Source organism: Salminus brasiliensis, chromosome 11, assembly GCF_030463535.1.
Source record: "Salminus brasiliensis chromosome 11, fSalBra1.hap2, whole genome shotgun sequence".
Taxonomy (NCBI): Eukaryota; Metazoa; Chordata; class Actinopteri; order Characiformes; family Bryconidae; genus Salminus; species Salminus brasiliensis.
This window is the reverse complement of record NC_132888.1, coordinates 23,046,116-23,062,952: the sequence shown is the minus strand read 5'-3', so window position 1 is coordinate 23,062,952 and position 16,837 is coordinate 23,046,116. Positions and strand designations below refer to the sequence as shown.

General features: G+C 44.6%; 1 protein-coding gene across 2 annotated transcripts in view; it reads right to left on the bottom strand.

The window, feature by feature from the left end:
* hip1 (huntingtin interacting protein 1) overlaps positions 1-7,540 on the bottom strand; it is a 45,629-nt gene extending 38,089 nt beyond the window's left edge. For both annotated transcript variants that reach the window (XM_072692237.1, XM_072692238.1), the window contains exon 1: positions 7,238-7,540. In XM_072692237.1, coding sequence (XP_072548338.1) covers positions 7,238-7,357 — 120 coding nt within the window. In that variant the 5' untranslated portion in view covers positions 7,358-7,540. The remainder of the gene's footprint in view (positions 1-7,237) is intronic.
* Between the last annotated feature and the right edge of the window lie 9,297 nt (positions 7,541-16,837).

Sequence of the window (16,837 nt, the reverse complement as noted above, 5' to 3'; positions counted from 1 at the left end):
AGATTTTCAAACTAAACATTTACCACTCTCCAAATATCAGTGTCCCTATAATGCTAGTCGGTACCTTCACCCCATTTGTTTTGCTTTTCCACCTATTTTAACACTTCATATTCCACAAAACCAGCTTACAAGAGGTTTTATGTGCTGAATATAGGCACAATATGACTTGAAAACCATGACCATGTAGGTTGCCCAAACCTTGACCTTGCGTCAGACATTTAACGAAGGAGTCTCTATTCCAATTAGTAGCTACTTACTACACTTGCTTCCTGCAGCTGCTGCCCACATCAGATTCAAAACCCTGATGCTGGCCTACAAATACAAGAATAGACCAGCCCTGCTGTAATTGATGGCAGTGGTCAAAAGCCAATCTGTACCAAGAGCCCTTTCCAGCTTTGAGCACAGCTCAGCTTGACCCACCATCCTTTAAAATCCATGGAAGACAAGCATCCAGGCTTTTTTCTGTCCTGGCATCTACATTGTGGAACCAACTTCCCCTGGGTGTCAAAACGGCAGAGTCGCTCGCAGTCTTCAAGCGCAGACAGAAGACCCACCTCTTTAAAGCGTACTTGGGCGAAATGGTTTAAAAAGAAACTCAAGGTCTCTAAGGTCCAGGGGAATTTTGGAGCATTGCTATGAGGATTTGATGGCATATAGTGATGTGATTTTGTCGAATAAGCTAGTTAACTGCTGTAGTTGACATTAGGGATTTGTTAACTGCCCTATGTGAGCTTAGCTGGTTAACTGCTCAAAGCAGTATCAGCCCATCTAAAGATGCACCCATTATCTGTCTTTAAAGCGTACTTGGGCGAAGTGAAGTGCAGAGTATTATGGTCTCCATACTCCATCCTGGCCGATACAAACTAGCTAAGGGTATTTTCTGAGCAAAGTCTGCTAAATACCTAAATGTAAATGTGACAATCCTGAAAGAAACATGATGCCAATATTGTGAATAAACAGAGGATCACCCCCCCCCACCACCAATCCTGAGTAATGAATTTAGCTATAATAACACTTCATCTACAAAACCAGCCTGCAAGAGGTTTTATCAATACACAATATACCTTGAAAACAGTGGGTTTCTAAATCACACACACTTTCTTTCCCAAATGTGGTCAATCAGTTAATTTTCCTTCATTAGTTTTAACTGGGGCTACACAGCTAACGTAGCTAACAAGTAAAGGAATATAACCGATAATATAACCTACAGTAATGGACCATATAACCTGATAGGAAGGCACCAGTATTAGAATATTGGACCAAATCTGCCGATTACGAGACACACAAATGTATAAATTGTAGAAATTGGAACTACACCCTCCTGCATTGGCGCAAGAAAGAGAGAGTTAGAACATTTGTTTCTACACAGTTACAGTAAATATGCCAACTGGTCCATGAAACAACATGTTGGATGCAGGGCCTTCATTAAGTCTACAGTAGCTGTACTGGATAGTGGTTTGACCTGGGTGTGGTGCTGCAGTGAACGCAGTTGGCTGCCACCCATGCATAGGAATTTTTAATCCACTGCTGGAGTACCGAGGCCACAGGCCAGGGCCTGCACTTTCTGCTGTATAAGGACTTTGTATGCATTCTCTCCACAAACCCCCCACCCCCTCTCTCTTTCGCTGCCCCCAACAAACAACGCCTCTACCCCATGGAGCGCTGTAGTACAGCGAGACAGGAATTAGAGTACGAACACAGGAAACAACAACAATACTCTCAGAATGACCAAAAGACAATGGACAGCAAAACGCCAAAAGTAGAAGAAGAAAGAGTGCAGGAAGGGAGTGGGTGGGACATAAACAATGACTGGATGTGACGAGGGGGAACAGACAGACCGCTGTATTGTATACTACAGTTTTGCCATGGCCCTCACAGCCTCCTGACCTAAACATCATCCAACATTTGTGGACAGATGGCAAAAGAACAGAGACAAGAATACCACAGAACTGGAAAATGTCTGCAAGACAAACTGAGTGAAACTTAATACTTAAGAGGGTGCTACTAAGTACTGACCATGCAGGGTGCCCAAACCTTTACAAATGAGTGTACATTTAAGGCATTTAGCAGATACTCTTATCCAGAACGCTGCTTCATTGTTTCCTCAGTGGATCAGATAGGATCCAAAACATCCGTCTAAGCTTAGGTACTACAAAATACAAAAGTCAGTAATGGAGACCACAATACTCTGCACTACACTCCACCCAAGTAAAAGGTGGGTCTTCAGTCTGTGTTTGAAGACAGCAAGCGACTCTGTCGAAGTTTGTTCCACCACTTCTGTGGACCTTAAATACTGCAGTTCGACTCTAATTAGTAGCTACACTTACACAAGGCAGTACAAGTTATATATACCATTGCACAGATGTTTAGATTTGGCCCACATTTCAGTCCCAACACTTTATGTACTTATTGTATCCAGGCTACAGCACTGCAAATGTGTTTATTTGATATCTTTCACTGAACATTTTGTTATGTTTATGTATCAACATCAGTCTCCACAGAAACATACATGAACATGATTGGATACTGGAAAATTCTCATATCATCCCAGGTAGGTTTTTACTATGCACAGTGAGCATCCTAACCACTCACAGTTCCAGATTAGTGTTGCATATCGTGCATACACTACAAGGACAAAAGCGCTGGTCATTCATTGTTTCTTCAGAAATCAAGGGCATCAAAACAGAGTTTATCCTGCCTTTGGTGGACTAATTGTCTCTACAGCATGTCCTACATTCTGGACTGGACTGCATTCATTCGAACATTAGTGAGGTCAGGATATTGGATGATCACCACCCCACCTCATCCAAAACTCACCCCAAAAGTATTGGATGGAGCACCATCCATCATTCCAGAGAACATTCCAGTTAGTTCCACTGCTCCACAGCTCAACGCTGGGGCTTTATACCCCTCTAGCCCACATCTATCATTAGTCATGCCAATAGGTTCATGTTTACGTGCTCAGGAGAGAGTCCTACTCCATTTGTGCTGTGTGTGCACCTGCACATCTGTGTCAGCAACAAGTGCAACTTAAAGTAGTTGAATGCATTCATTAGAAACATTTGGATATATCGTGCATCATGCAGCTCTAGAAAAAGTCATGCTGCAGCCCTAACTCAGGCTAGAAGAGCGACTGGGGCACAGCACAGATACAGGCTGAGGTTCTGGGACAGAGACATAGAAACAGAGCCCCTGAGGATAAGCTAAAACAGCATGAGTACAGCTAGATACAGGCACACTTGAGCGTAGAAATAGAACGGCCTAAATTAGGCTGCTGGTGTTGTGTATGAAACCTCTTGCAGACCAGTGATAGTTGAACTGATGAGTAGGTTAGGATGGTAAACATGTTTTGCTGGGCTGCAGCACACAGTGCAATCGACTAGCAAGCCACTTCTATTTTAAACTGCGGACAGCAGAGCGGGAAAAGTTTCTTCGGTCCACCAGGAATCCAAGGGCTGTGAAGTTCGGCTGGCCGGATGCCGCTTTACTCGACCGAGGCCACAACAAAGATCCCCCGCCTGGGACTCTTTCCTAAAAACCTCATATTAAGCACATGCTAGTTTTCTAACACCCAGGCCGCAGGGCCAACCATACTTATGTCATTACAGAGCACTTGGCCAACACCCTCTCATTTGCTTAAAATCACACCACAGAGGGCCCGGCCCTGCACAGAAGGACAGAAAAGAATGGAGCGTTACGAGAGCAGGAGCAGAAATTTCCTTGAGCAAAGCTAAGTAATAACGTTAGCCCCAGATAGCGTATCCAGCCGAATGTGATCAGCCACAGGATTTGGATATGCTCCAGAAAAACAAGAGAGTGCTCCGTTTTGGTTGAACAATATTAGACATTAGAAGTGTGATGATGATGTTACAGGAACATCTGGTCCTGAATAACGTTAAGGTCTTCTCACAGCATTCATTTAAACAAAACACACCTGGTCAAAAAACTTCTTTCGTTTACTAATTTCCCACTCGGTAGCTTGAACACTCTCCAATTACTGGGAGGGTGAAGGCCAGCATGTGCTTCCTCCAAGCGACATCACTGGACAGCTGAACATGCTTGGAGGTGAACACTAACTGCCAGTCCTATTACAATCGCTAATCGACACCAGAGGAGTTACAAATTAGGAAACAAGGCACCTTCAACATGGGGTCTGTTTATGCATAAAGCCCCGTCCTTCAACAAAAAGAGCCAATCAGCTTGCTGGTTAAGCAGCGAGCAGAGAACCCTCCCCTCAATGTGGAGAACAAGCTGACTAATAAAGTCTTTTGTGTCTTATTGAGTCGGACGCTACAGACTATTCATTCATTAGGAAGATGTCGTATTTTAGCAGTGATTTTCATTATGTTTGTGAAAGTGATATGCCCTTCTGCCACCCCTGACCTGTCTTTCCCATTCATACAGATAGAGGCCTGGTCTCATAGGACTGGAAATAACTGCCCAGCGGCATTACAAAGATGGCCACAGAGTGAACAAAAATGCCTTTAAGTGTGTAGACACCCACACTGACCAGGGAAAAGAGAAGGCCGTCCTACCCACCCACAGAGAGCGAGGCCAGTTGTGCTGAGCTGTGTACTGTGTCCACTTGATACTCAGCATCAAAAGTGATTACAGAATCACTTCTCTAATGTCAATGCCCTTTCCAGGGGGTAAACCTGCTTTCCGTTTTGACCGATTCTGACTACTTTTGGCCAAAATTGCAGTGCATCCCCTATAACAATGATACAGGTCATCATATTGTCCACCCCTATCAGACACCAGTTTATAAAAACTTACTGTCTGCTAATAATTATCAGCATGTCAGCCTTCTCAATCACATAACCACATAAAAAATACAAGTGGGCCTCAAAATAACCAATCACTGGTCAATCCTGACCAATCACATATGTTCCTCTGCATGTTTAGACTAATCAAGATGTTCATATATTCCAAAGCTTCCAATGGTCTTCAACCATGTCACATCAAGAGTATGCATTCTCCTTTCCCAAATCATCTGACCGAGCAAACGTCAAAGAGCAGGCCTCTTGACAGAGCTGTGTCATTGTAATGGACGGCGCTGACCAGGCCCAGTGACTGACATAGCTTTCTTCTCACAGCCTGACCCAGTGACCGGCCCAAACAAAGCACAACGGCGCATGCGTCACATCAGACCAGCGGCGCTAATCCATGCCACTGTCCTAGTTGTACGCAGGGGGAGCTGGATATATTTGTGCGTGTGTGTGTGTGTGTGTGTGTGTGTGTGTCTGGGCCACTGCTGGCACAGCAAATAAAACAAGCACAAATTCCACTGTTATACATATACCAGCATACAGAAAGGCACAGAGAAAAGAGCAAAGCTTTCAGCTGTAGTCTTCAAAATACTACTAGGAGCTAGGAACCACCAGCAGGGCAGTGTAACATAGCTCGCTTCGCATGACCTACTTTTTGCCGGCTGTTTCAGAACGGGGAGGGGGTGGAGGACCCCCAGAGTGGTGGGAAGCTCGCATGCACAATAAGAGCGTTTTTTTTCCCTTCAGACTTCTCAACACAATGTATGGTTTGGCTGGATATCTAGATATGAGATCCAGAATGAACAGTTAAGCTCTTAAGTTAAACTCTTGCTTTCTTGCCAGAGCTGCTTGGTGCCAAAACCAAGACAGCACTCAAGCCCTCAGAGCATGTGTCTCACACTCACCATTGCCTCCACCTTGCAGGCCACAATCCACAGTCATACACAGCCAGCCTGTTGGTTTTTAACATCGCTGCCTTTCCTCTAACAGCTTGCTCCTTGTGCCAACCTGCTAGGAAAAGGCTGGAGAACATGCCTTGGCCTCGTCTACTCCCTTTTCAATGCAAATACATTCATGTAATGCTGGTTCACCACATTCAGATGCACAATCATTTGGGAAATATACCAGGATCGGCAGACGATTGCTTAAAACAATAATCTTCAGCAGATGGATGCTTACATTTAACAGATGTCCATGGATCTCTGGAAGAGCTGAATGCTTAGGTGGCACAAAAACACCTCTCCATATTTTAATGCATCTGTAACCCTACAAAAACTTGCAATCTCCAATTCTGCCAATATTTGAGCTGTTCTTTACATTAGTACACTTTCATGACGAACGGACCAAACAGAGTGCTCGGAATCAAAGATTTCACAATGCCGTCCAGGTAATTTCCTCCTCCAGTAAAGTTGCCTGTGTAGTGAAGTATCTTTGATAACATAGCATTTCTCTGTAAATGTCAGGCAGATCTGGTCCAGCCACACCTGTTACTCAAATTATTAGCATCTACACACACCTACAAAAGAATAATGCACAACCAGCACCACCCCAGATCTCCACCATCAGAGCATCCATACCTGTCAGCAGCTTGAAACGAAATGAATGCTTGGAAATGCAAACAGCAAAATCTGATTAGACCTTTGGCCATTTTGTCACCCACGGTCACTAAATTAGGGCTGACAGCCACTGATAAAGACAGGGTGTGTGCTTGTGAGTGGGAGCCTGTGTTTGGATGACCTCATGCAAGTCAGTGAGCAAAGGTTTGCCACATGAGCGTTTAGCAGGGAGAATTCCAGCCAGCGCTGCTTCTCCTCCTCCTTCTCCTCCTCCTCATCCTTCTCCTCCTCCAGGACAATTCCCATCTTACATATAACCAAAAACAACAGGTGAGACAATGCTGAGTACTGATGACTCAATACCACAGACTTTAATGGACTTTAGGGCACTTTCTAACATCCCTTTTAAAACACCGTTCATAGGACAGCAGGGCAGAGCAGACTAACCTTAAGGGGGGGGGGGGGGGGGGGTTTGTTTACGAACTGTTGAGAGGGGGGTGCCTCTCAACAATGCCTGAGAACCCGCTGCACTAAAACACTGAGGTCTCAGGCAGTGATTTGGATATGAATCCCTCAATGAAGATAGCCAGCTAGCTAAATAAAATCCCCGCGCTGTTTTATTGTGGTGGTGTTTTCCGTTTTCCCAAAAGGGGGGAAACTAGCTGGCTAAAGTCGCCCCCCGCAAAAGCAACGAACTTGACGTTACCGCGTGCGACTCTCCGCGCGTGACGTCGTTCGTTTCTTCCGTTAAGATTCAAACCGTTTCTTCACTAAAACCCCGGTTTTCACTGATATTTTGCTTAAATTCAACCACTTGTTTGTGTGTTTTCTGTGTAAACGCTAGCTAGCCAGCCAAGTTAAAAGTGTAGCTAGCTAAACTGGCGGCCACGGTAACGTTATCTAGTTACCCACCTGACTGCGCTCAAAGTTTTCCTTCTCGACTTCCAAACTGTTCGCCCCTCCAGCGCGGCGGCTCAGGACTTTGGGGATCGGGTTGGGGACCTGCTGGATGGAGCTCTTTACTCGGTCCATTTCGAGGAGGAAAATTAATCCAAAAACACTGGGCAACGGTCCCGAACACTAGCTAGCTGGCTGGCTGGCTCATGTAATCACACACAGAAAAGTACGAGCACAAAATCCCCCGAGCTCTCGGCGTTACCACAGGAGGTCATTTTCTGCGTCCACCGCCCAGCTACCGCTCCGCTCTGTGTGAGTCTGGCCAAAGCATGAGCGCCCGCGCGTCCTATTTTCACTGATCACTAAATCACTCCCACCGCTGCCCGGACCGAGACACAGCATATAGGCATCAGCGCATACCCAGCGGGGAGTCCAGCGACACGCGTGGGTTCCGCCCAGCGCCGCACATGATTGGCTGAAGATCGATAGACCCGCCTTCTCGGAGCCGTCCGCAGCGTTTGATTGGTCGGCATGTGTTCTGATTGGTGCGTTCTCTCACATCATGGCTCAGACCGCAGCGCCCAATATGTGGCTGCGTCCCAAACCAACTGGTAAGGGGGATAATGGAGGGAGTGAACTAAGGTAACGTGATTAATAGTGCAGAGGCTCGCTGGTGACATCCTTTCTTATTGAAAGCACTAAATTAATTCCAACAGATTTGTTTAAGGACGTGCTTGCAGACAGCTTGCCACAAACTAAACTAGATTACTAGCCCGGTCGGGGTCCAAATCCAATAGTGTGAAAAGTGTCCTGACTGGCAGTGAGTGGGCGATGAGCTACAGCCAATGAGCTCACCACAAAATATTGAGCGAGAAGATAAAGAGGGGGGAGTTGTACATTATTAACAAGCATGGCCACTTCTTGCTTGTGTTTTGAAGACAAAACATAGGGGCACTCATTAGGGATTCGTCCTGTCGAAAGAGCTTGTACTCTGTGATCCCCTGTCGCTGATCACTCAGGACGACAAAGTTGTGTAGTGTGAACAGTACAGCACACTGGCCTCTGCCTTTAACCCATCCGCGCAGTAAACACACACATACACACTAGTGATGAAACACACACAGCCACAGTGAGCACACTGGGCCCGGAGCGGTGGGCAGCCATTGCTGCTGCACCCTTAACCATGACTACTAAAGCTGGGCCTCCAGTCAGGCCATTAATGTTAAAACTCAAAAGGAGTTTTGTTCTAGGATAGGTTCTAGTTCTAGGATTTCTAGGCTGTTCAGATATTTCATATAAAGCTTGTATCATTAGCATGTTGACCATTTTACCCTTCATGTTGCAGTTTTACAGCGACTCTTATGAAAGAGCCTGGCACAGAGCTGCTGCTGTTCGCTCTTTCTAACTGACTGAAATCTGGCTAGACTATAGACTATAGGGCTCGTGTTTACAGGCAATACAACCTCCAGTAGACCTGGGGTGTTATCTGAGTCCTCGGTCACTTCCTAATTATATTGAGGCATTAGGCCTGTGGTTCCGAGGTGCCTTAACCCACCTTAGTTTCTGTGTGTTATCTGTGTCTGTTCAGTGTCTGTATCTGTAGACTCACTAATCTACTCCTCTTTGTTATTGCAGTGCGTACACCAATTAGCCACAGCATTAAAACCACGGACAGATTAAGTGAATAATATTAATTATGCGGTTACAATGGAACATTTCAAAGGGGTGGGATATTCAGTATTAGGCTGCAAGTTAACAGTCAGTTCTTGACGTTGTACTGGATGTTTTGGAAACAGGAAAAATGGGAGTTGAAGGATCTGAAGCGCTTTAACAAGAGCCAAATTGTGATTTTAGACGACAGAGCATCTTCGAAACGGCATGGGAGGTTGATTAATGATGATCTGAAATATATTATGTTGTGAAATACATCTGACAGATAGTCATGCATATCCAAAGTCTGATTTGTCTGCATTTGAATAAAAGTACAGGAGCAAAAGCGCATATAAGGACTGATAAATGTGCTCTATTGTCCAGGTCCCATACTAAATAATTAACAATACTGAATGGTCACCAAGTTTCCCTTTCATAATCGGAGAGTCTGGGATGAATATAAGTGTAATGAGAATGGGAGGCAGCAGACCTGCAGTTGATCCAGCAGCATATACACCCAGAGACACTCTCTCACAGGCAGAGCTGTGGTTAAATTACCTTGCATTGCAAAATGCATTGTATGACACAGTTGTAGAATTGGAGTGAGGTTACAAAGGCTTAGCGAAGTGGTAGATTGAAGTGATGGTCATGTGTAAGGGATCTTCATCTTCAGCCTCAGCAAAAATAGAAACAAACCAATCAATTTACAGCAACTCAGCACAAACTTTCTTGGCATAAGCACAGTGAGGGAAAGTGCAGCCCTATGCCATCTGCTGGTTGTGTTCAAAATTCCCAACTGATTTTGCAAAGTGGGTTAGAAACGACATGATGGAAAATGACAGAGAATTAGGGGATTGTTCATTTTAACTGGATACAAGAATAGTAATAAGAAACGCAATATTATAGCAGAATGGTTTTGCTGAGCAATAAAAAAATTAATAAATAATAATTGAAATACAATTAAACTCAATACCTAGTCCTTCTTTCCCTGTATCTCTCAGCTTGTCCAGAAATGCGTGTGTACAGCAGTCATTCAGGGGTGGCACAAAGAGCGTATTACGCTTCCCAACTGTAGGGGGTGAACAGGATCACCTGATGCTGCTTTAACTGCTTGTAATAAATGTAAAATTGACATTATTTATGAATATTATACAAGACAACACGCCACTGAAGCGTGGAGCAAGACACTGCCTGATGCACACCACCCCTCCTCACCAGGAAAACACTCTATCACAAACCTACACACCATTACATCAAAGGAACGCTCTGTTAATAGTAAGGAACGAGTTTAAAGCCTCGTTTTATTAATAAAAAATGATCAAAAAATGCTAAATAACACAATGCATATGAGATCCAGTATATGAGATTTCGGTCCATGTTCACATGAGAGTGTTCTATTGCCTTCACATCTGCTGACTGGGAAGAGGGGCACTGCCAGGGATTTTGGGCCCCATGAAAAGATAATACACTGGGCCCCACACCTCTAACAATTCTGCCAAAATACTCAATTCATACATTTTTATGGCCCCTGTCAGTCACAGGACCTTGGAAACTATCCACCTCCCCCGCCCCATACGGCGCCCCTGACTGGGAAGAACACTGAACTCATTGTCATGCGACTTGTGCTTTGGGACACGGTGCATTCGAAGAAACTGTGGATAGATGCAACAGTCTCAAATCCAAGCACAAGCCTCAACTGAACATTTTTTATGCCAGCTTTGAGACCACTGCTAATCGCCACTGCACTGCCCTCCAACTCGGAAAGCGTCCGGACCAAATGGCATCCTCGGTAGAGTCCTAAAAGTGTGTGCCAATCAAATGACTGCCACCTTCACGAACATCTTTAACATCACCCTGGCACAGCCTGTCTTTCCTGCCTGCCCTTAAGCCACAACAATAATTCCACCATCTCTCACCTGAATGACTACCGTCCCATCGCTCTCACACCCATTGTGATGAAGGGTGACTGTGCTAACAGATCTAGCGGCCATGCACACTGCACTCCCACCGCCATCCCATCCAGTCTGGTCTCCAAACTCAACACTCTCCGAATAAGCCACACGCTCTGTCTCTGGATCATGGACTTCCTCCCTGACAGACCACATGGGTGACCACACCTCCCCACCCTCACACTCAGCACTGGATGCCCACAAGGGTGCATTCTCTCACCCAAGCTCTGCACACTGTACACCTATGGCTGCTTTGCAAAACACAGCTCCGACACCGTCATTAAGTTTGCCGATGACACAGCGATAATTGGCAACATCACCAGCGATGATGAGGGACCATACAGGGAGGAAGTGAAGCTCCTTGCAGAATGGTGCACTGACAACAACCTCTTCCTCAATGTCAGCAAAACCCAGGAGCTGATTGTTGACTTCAGGACAGGGAGCAGAGTGCACACGCCCCTGAGCATCGAGGAGACGGTGGTGGAGAGAGTGAGCAGCTCCAAGTTCCTCAGTGTCCACATATCTTAGGATCGGTCCTGCAGATTTCTCCTGTACAACATCCAGAGAATTTGACCATTTCTCTCTAGAGAGGCCACCCAGGTGCTTGTTCAGTCTCTCGTCACTTCCAGACTTGATTACTGCAACTCTCTTCTGGCTGGTCTCCCTCTGTGCACCATCAGGCCCCTGCAACTCATCCAGAATGCAGCGGCACGGGTCGTCTTCAACGTCCCTAAATTCAGCCATGTCTCTCCACTGCTGCGTTCTCTTCACTGGCTTCCTGTAGCTGCTGCCCACATCAGATTCAAAATCTTGACTCTGGCCTACAAAGCCAAGAACGGACCAGCCCCTCTATACTTGATGGTAATGGTCAAAAGCCCTTCGAGCTTCAAGTACGGCTCGGCTCGACCCGCTCCGCCATCCCTCAAAATCCGCGGAAGACAAGCGTCCAGGCTTTTTTCTGTCCTGGCACCAGAGTACTATGGTCTAAGCTGGTCTATAGTGTCTAAGCTTAGAGGTATCTTTGAACTATTAGTCTATTCTCACTAGCTGAGGTTTTTCTTGGGTAAATAGCAAAGCATTTTGTAAGTCGCTCTGGATAAGTGAATGTAAATGTAATGTAAATATCTCACCTGGTGACTCAACACTGCTGCTGAACACAATGCTCTGCATAGAGTGGTGAAAACTGCCCAGCACATCACTGCATCTGCCCTCCCACCCTACAGGACCTCTACACCAAGCAATGCCGGAGGAGAGTCAATAGCATCTCCTCTGACCCCACTGACCCTAGCCATTGAAAAAGTGTGCCAAGAAAACATTCCCCGCACCACCACACCACCTCCACCAGCCTGGACTGTTGTCGCAAAACAGGTTGGGTCTGCTGTTTGTGCTAAATTCTGACCCTACCAGCAAAATGGAGGTTTTATCAGATCAGGCTACAATTTTGCAGTCTTCAGCTTTTCAGCTATAGTGAGGCTGTGCCTCAGCACTGCAGCCTCAGCCTTTTGTTCTTGACTGACAGACCTGAAACCCAATGTGGTCTTCTGCTGGTGGTAGCCGTTCCACCTCAAGATTGGACGTGTTGTGTCTTCATGATTTTATGCACTGCACTATGATTGACTGATTAGATAATTGCATGAATGAGTAGGTGTACAGATGTTCCTAATAAAGTATCAAATATCTGTGATTAAAGAATTACAAAAAGGTGTTTCGATTTTGGGCACGTAATAATAACAATGTTTAAGTAGAGTTTTACCTCCGAAAATATTTTTCATCGCTAGTGTAGTGTGATCATAAAGTGTTTAGCACCTCTGCTGTTTTTAAAGACTCTAAATTACAAAGCACTGAATTTTGCCATAATGGTCAGGTCAGTAGGTCAGAAATGCAGACGCAAATTTTAAACAGTACCCCAAATGAACCGCCAAACCACACAGAACTAATGACAAAATGAAAGTCCTAGCTCAAAGTAAACACAGTGGTTTAAGTGAAGGAGTGAGGAAAATTACAAATAATGGCAGAATAAAATTGGCATTTTTAAGGAGTGCACATTTTAAGGTGGTTTTCCAAACTGCAATACTGGGAGATACTTGAATAGATACCTGAATTCCGCACATTTCCTAAAGTTTTGTCATCCATAGACAGTTCAGCAACTTCGGTATTGGCTGTAGGCAGGCTGTGAAATACACTTTTCAGCTATATTTGTGGTGTTTGCTCAGGTTAGAAGTTTTACCATGGCCAGCTTTGCATGTTTAATTTACAAATCATGCCAAGAGCATTGCCTGTGTTGGCACTGGCTAACCACTGCCCTGATTGTCAAGTCAAGTCAAGTCAAGTCAAGTGGGTTTATTGTCATTTCAACTACATACAGAGTACACAGTGAAACGAAACAACGTTCCTCCAGGACCATGGTGCAACATAGACAGTGCATACAAGACACAAGTGCAACACAAACAAACAAGTGCGGACAGACAACACAACACAGTACAGACAGAGGATAATAAATAATGACGGTAGTGTGCAAGTTGTGCAATGTGCAATAAATAGAGTCCAGTGAGGTAGTAAAGTTATTAGTGCAAATGCTTGTGCAAAAAATGCTTCCCATGTTATCTGGGGTAAATGGTTGGAAAGAGAGAGAGAGGGAGAGTGTACATGTACCAGAAAGATATCAGTTCAGAAGTTGAGTTGAGTTGAGGAGTCTGATGGCTTGGGGGAAGAAGCTGTTGCAGAGTCTGGTCGTGTTGGATCGGATGCTGCGGTACCTTCTTCCTGATGGCAGGAGGGAGAACAGTCTGTGTGAAGGGTGGGTGGAGTCATCCACAATGCTGGTTGCTTTGCGGATGCAGCGGGTGGTGTAAATGTCCATGACGGAGGGGAGAGAGACTCCGATGATCTTCTGTGTGTTACGCTTGAGACGAAATTTGGCACCAATTGATTTGACGTGAATCAGTATTTGGTAGTATCAACGTCATTCGGTCAGTACCCTTAAAAGCACCAAATTCGGTACCCAACCCTAGATACTGATGTTGTAAAAGAGGGCCTGTCTCACAATCTCTGCTCTAGTTCATCCCACAGGTGCTCAATGGGGTTGAGGTAGGAGCTCTGTGCAGCCCAGTCAAGTTCTTCCACACCAACCTCCCACCCACCCTTGCTTTATGGACTTTGCTTTATGGACCTTGCTTTGTGCACTGAGGCACAGTCATGCTGGAACAGAGAAGGGGCTTCCCCAAACTTCTTCAACAGAGTTGGAAGCATACAGTTGTCCAAAATGTCCAAAAGTATGCTAAAGCATTAAGATTTCCTAGGCCAACCCCTACAAAAACAACCCCAGCATTGTCCCTCCTCCACCCAACGTTACAGTTGGCACAGTGAGCCCTTAAATGCTTGTAGAGGCAGGCTGCATCATTTTATGCAATGGGACTGAATGAATTCTGCCAGGAATAGGGTTTAAGCATTTAACCAGAAATCAAATCAAGGTGCACTTTACCAAGGGACATTTAACCAAATATTAGGTGTGCTGTGCTGTATGTATATTTATAATCCTGTATGTGTATGTTTGACCGTGTGTTGATTTTAGAAAACCTTGCAAAATTGAAAGATTTTATTTCTATTAAAGATGTATGTTGTCACTCATACTGCCCCGAAAAACAGAACAATTAAAAACCCAATATTGTCATATTGATATAACTGTACTTCTGATTTGGTGTTCTTGCATCATGTTGGTTTTATAGATTCAATGCCCATTCAATGCAAATTTTATTAATATAATTGGCCCATATGTTTGCCTCAACAGAAAAGGAAATATGCAAACTTCCATATATAAAACGAAAGCTAAACAATCTGCTAATTCACCTCAGTGGGCAGTTGAGTTAAGTTTTAATACTGACACAAATCTTGGTTTTCAAGATTTGTTCCTTGCTTCAATTTTTATGATGGCAATTTGCATTCACTCTAGACAGTGAAGAGTGATGAAAAAGAAAATTAATGTGCCACAAAATTGCATCATTTCAGTGATCTTCTTGAGCTCTGGAGGAAGTGTTAACAAGGATAACCACTCCGTCATGCTGATTAGATGAGCAGACTCATCAAGGAGAGAGGTAAAGTTGCAGTGAAGAAGGCATCAGGGCACCCAAGAAAGTCAAGCAAGCAACAAGAGCGTCTCCTAAAGAGGATGCAGCTACAGCATCCAGAGATGTACAGTAAGGAAGTAGAACTACTTCACTGCTGTTCTTAAGTACTAAAATGCGTTTAATACTTTTACTCATATAAAAATGGTACGAATCATTTCAAACTCACAGTATCTCCAGGCCAGAGCAGTTGATGGCACTGTCACCGGGTTTGATGAAGCCGCCTCAGCATTGAGCAGAACAAGCGATCGAGCTGTCAGCGCTCATGCTGCCGTTCCTCCCGTTCACTCCGCTGCTGCAGTGAGAGCACTAACGCTAGAGCTCTGTTAGTTTATCTCCAAATGGAAGAAGAAGGACCACCAGAAGAAACACCATCTTCACCACCACCTTCAAATACTCGCATGTGGCCTCTACTGGCCTGAGATCTTTTAGCTGTAGTTGAGTTTACAGAGAGTGAAGCTCAGGGGTTTAAGCTGCTCTCCTCACTGGTTTTACAGATGAAACACTGGTGTAAGGCAGGTTGAGTCAGTTCATGAACTCTGTCTTCTACAGTCCTGTCCTTCTACTACAGCCAGAGGAATCATGACAGTCCTTTTAGAAGTCTGAGCATCTGTAATAATAAAAACAATGATACTCAGACGTTTGACTGCTTTCTGTAATGTAATACATAACACAGTACTGTACGTTTACTTTCAGTACTTAAGTAGTAAACTGTAGAATAAACTACCTGCAATACTTTACTACTTCCACTTTAGTATGGAGCTTAAAGATCACTTCTACTTCTACTCAAGTCACGTTTTTGATAGAGCACCTGTACTTTTACTCAAGTCTGGGTCTCTAGTACTTTATATATGTCTGACAGAATCAGGTCACCACCAGTGCAGAGCTTGCTCAGAAATGGCAGAAGGCAGGTGTGAGTGCATCTGCGAGCACAGTGAGGCGAAGGCGTTTGGAGGATAGGATGGAGTCAAGAAGGGCAGCAACAATAGCCATGGACAGACTGACATTTGGCTGAAAGTATATGGATTGGACTGCAGAAGTTATTTTCTCTGATGAAGCCCTTTTCGGACTGTTTATGACTGTTTGAGAAGAAAAGGTGAGTCCTGAGACCACTCATGTGTGGTGTTGCTTTTCAGCCAAGGGAGTGAATTCGCTCGAAATGTTCGCTAAAAACACTGCCATGAATAAGGAAGGTATCAGAACATCCTCCAACTGCAACTTTTCACAATGATCCAGGAGCAATTTAGTGATGAGCAATGCTTTTTCCAGCATGACGGAGCAGCAAGAGGCTCAGTGAGCACAACACTGAAATGTTTTTAGTCCACGGCCAGGAAAATCCATGGATCTCAGTCCTATTGAGAACCTGTGGTCAATCCTTGAAAAGAGGGTGGACAGACAACACTACAGAAACTGTGATCAACTCCAAGCATCAGTCAAGATTTGGCCCAGAGGCTGAAATCCAGCATGCCGATGCGAATTGCAGAAGTCTTAAAGAAGAAGGGTCATCACTGTAAATATTAAGTCTTAGCTTAAACTGAATGTATTTCTCAATAAAAAGTAAAAAAAAAAAATATTTATATATATATGAAATGCTTATCTTTTTACTTTAATATACCATATAAACATCTGACTGAAGGATCTACAAAAAAACCCTTTTGGCCATGACTGTTACATAGTTTAGTCAGAGAGAAACACGGAATTACTATAATCTGAGCGATGCTTTAGTCTGAAAAATGACTGCAAACGAAAATCTCTAAAACTAAAAACCACATGGTTCAGAAACGCACACGCCAGATCCCGCGAGATCCCCCAGTCCGTCACGTGATTCAACACGCGCGTCAACGTGACACCCCGCAATTCACGCGAGACTTGCCCTCCTGCGTTTAACGCCGCAT